The 3,376-nt window shown below is 45.6% G+C and overlaps 1 protein-coding gene across 1 annotated transcript in view; it reads left to right on the top strand.

Annotated features, from left to right (window-relative positions):
* BRCA2 (BRCA2 DNA repair associated) overlaps positions 1 to 3,376 on the top strand; it is a 101,088-nt gene that overhangs the window by 62,555 nt on the left and 35,157 nt on the right. Inside the window, 1 exon segment of the mRNA XM_007955959.1 lies at positions 2,624 to 2,811. Coding sequence (XP_007954150.1) covers positions 2,624 to 2,811 — 188 coding nt within the window.

Here is a 3,376-nt window from a genome sequence, read left to right as displayed (position 1 = left end):
CCTGTGGGGCAGTTCCACTCTGTCCTCTAGGGGCGCTGTGGGTCAGAATGGACTCCATGGCAGTAGGTGTGGTTTGGGCTTTGCTTCCCAAAGATTGACAGCCTTGGAAACCGTCTGGGGCAGCTCTATTCTGTCCTCTAGGGGCGCTGTGGGTCAACATAGGCTCGGCAGCAGTGGGTTTGGTTTTTGTGACTTATCAGCCTAGGTGGAAGCTGCTGCTTCTGCTCACCCGCCTTTTCCTACCAAAGTCATGTGTGCTTCAAATGAATGTTTCTCTTCCCATGTCAGTCTTCTTTTATCACTACAAGTGCTTCAGCTAGGTGGTAGAGGGAAATAGTCTGACTTGTAGAGGGTTAGCAAAAAAAGAAAACCCTCAACGAGATGCATTGACACAGTGGCTGCAAGAATGGGCTCAAGCAGAACAAAGATTGTAAGTGTGGCACTGCACCGGGCAGTGTTTCATTCTGTTGTACATGGGGCCACTGTGAGTCAGAGCTGACTCAGTGGCACCTAACAACGGCAACAAGTCTGAAATTAAAGTGACTGGCTCATAGCCCTGAACCTTCTAAGAATGATCTACATTTTAAAAAGAGGGTTCTTGTTCACCCAGTACTATCGAGGTGGAATTTTAGGCACTGGAGGGATGAAGTCACATTGCATTATTACAGCTAGCATTGAGTATTTCTATCTGCGAGCCACTCTTCTGAGCACATACAGTGTATTGGTTATATCTTGCTTAATCTTCAAAAGTAAGTCTCCCTCGGTGCAGACAACAAAGATGAACCCTTTTACACATACAGTAATGCATTGTCAGTGAAGGCAAACATGGCTATATGGGTAGATAGATGGGTGGGCAGGCTGAACTATTAGGTATGTCTGTGCAGCAGGGAATGTACCCAAGACCAGGTATAGGGTTGGCAGACAGTGATTCTATAGGTGTATTTGTATGTTCTGTAAGAATTCCCAGAGGTATAGTAGAGCTGACAAGGGACAAGGTTGTAGTCACTTCTTGGTCACAGCCAGCTACCCAGAGGGAGTGAGTAGTTGAACCTGTGGGCTTGAGACCATAGTCACAGGGGACATCAGGCTCAATTGGCATCACATACTACACAAAACATTGTTCCACCTCCTACTTTGGCGAACAGTGACTGGGATCTTAAAAGCCTGTAAGCAGCTATCTGGATGCAATGATGGGTCTCTCTTCATCCAGAGGAAAGAAGTATAAAGAAAACCAAAGATTCATGGAAACAGTTAGTCCTGGCGTATGGTACACCATGCGATCCTCAGTCTATACAACTATGAGACCAGAAGAGCTAGATGGTGCCCAGCTACCACTGTCATCCACTCGGAGGGGGATCTATGGAGGAGATCCTGGATAGAGAGGGAGAACAATGTGGAACAACACTCAGAATCATTTGGAGAGAAAAAAGGCGGGGGACCAGGTTTGCTGGTCTGATAGAGCCTGGTGGAACCACTGAGACTATGGTCACTAGCTGCCCTTCAGGTCTGGAATTGAACCCACACCTGTTGCTTCCAGCCAAACAAAAGACAGGCGTATGAGTTGAACATTTACTTGAGGTAGATACACTCCTTGGAGAGATCAATCAAGGGAGAAAGAGAAGCTGTTTATGCACCGGGAGACAGCTCAGGGGGAAGGAGTGCATGGAGGGAAGGACACAGGGAAGAGGGGACTGTGGGGAGGAAGTGGGAGGGGAGCTGTTACATTGGGGTAAATTGTAGTCAATGTCATGAGACAAAGTGTACGTGAACTGCTGTATGGAAAGTGAATTTGCTCTGTAAACTTTCACCCAAATCACAATAAAAATTAAAGAAGAAACAAGTCCCTCTCCCTTATTTTATCCGATATGTTATAAGTGAGAGGACAAACACAGAGGCTGCGTTAATTTCTCAGCCTCCATTAACCAGTGAACGTGGAAGAACCGGCAGCCCTGAGCCAGGACTCTGGCTCTAGACTCACCCCGTGCCCCAGCTTAGACATGCTGGGGTGAGAGTGGCCAGTGACTGGATTCCGGCTCACGGCGACCCCATGTGATGGAGCAGAACTGCCCTGTGGGGTCCCCAGGCTGTCATCGGGGTCCCCAGGCTGTCACCCTGCTGCAGCAGATCACCAGGTCTTTTGGGTTCAAACCACTGACTTTCTGGTCAGCCGCCAAGCACTTAACCATCACAACAGCAGGGCTCCTGGGGTGAAAGTATGAACCTTATCTTGTAATTTGACCAGCCCTGTGGAAATCCACCCCAAGGCCATATCCCTATGGTACTCTTATGTTTCACTGCTCTTTCCTTTGTAAGCTTTTGCACATGAAAGATTTCTGAAAACATAATTATGATTTTTTATCCCCACAGTGACTTCCTGTGGCAGATACAGCAAGAGGCACCTGCCATAAGGGGAATGAAAAGGCCCAGCAGACCCTCGAATGTTGGGGTCACTTATGTTAAAGCCTTGAGCTTTTCACACTGCTTTTCATAGTGAATGTTTTCACATTTAAATGAAAAATATTCGGTGAATTCCATTTGGTTTTGTTACTAGTAAGTTTTTATTTTATAAAATGTTTTTGCTTTTCTGTCCTTACTTAACTTTTCTAACCTTTATTTTATGCAGCTGTATGTGTGTGGCGTTCGCAAACATTGCATAGAAATTAACAGCAGGAATGCGGAGTCTTTCCAGTTCCACGCTCAGGATTACTTCGGAAAGGAAGGCGTGTGGGCTGGACAGGGCGTACAGCTGGCAGATGGTGGGTGGCTCATCCCCTCCAACGATGGAAAGGCTGGAAAGGAAGAATTTTATAGGTACTCTCTTCTCTGCCAAGAGAAATTTTGCATTAAATTCAGTATATTCCTCCATCCCTGTTTTCCCTCTTCCTTCTCTTTCCTTAATGCTTTGGAACTGAAAAATTGCAAATTTTCGTATGTTGGATCATTTAAAATGCCTTGTGGTTCAAGAGGCATTGTGTTGAAATCTTTTAAAAGATGAATTATTGTTTGTCTAGGATTTAATGAATTGAGTTGTGTTTTCTTAAATTGGGACATTTTTCTTACACGTTTGTAAAATAAAGGCTGATAAGGAAAGTTTCATTTGATTTGATCTTATGGTAGATTCCTGTCCCCAACATATGTCCTAATATTCCCTTTCACTGTATGTTTCAGTGAATATAGCATAACTCGTTGTGGTAGAATGTTTCAAATTCTAGTGCCCCTAGAAGACAGACTAGACCCACAGGGTTTCCCAGGCTGTCAATCTTTCCAGAAGCAAAGTCCAAACCAAACCTACTGCCGTGGAGTCGATTCTGACCCACAGCACCCCTAGAGGACAGAGTGGAACTGCCCCACAGGGTCTCCAAGGCTGTCAATCTTC

Source organism: Orycteropus afer, unplaced genomic scaffold, assembly GCF_000298275.1.
Source record: "Orycteropus afer afer isolate SDZICR_OR568_19922 unplaced genomic scaffold, OryAfe1.0 scaffold00558, whole genome shotgun sequence".
NCBI classification, from domain to species: domain Eukaryota; kingdom Metazoa; phylum Chordata; class Mammalia; order Tubulidentata; family Orycteropodidae; genus Orycteropus; species Orycteropus afer.
This window is presented reverse-complemented; position numbering and strand designations above follow the sequence as displayed.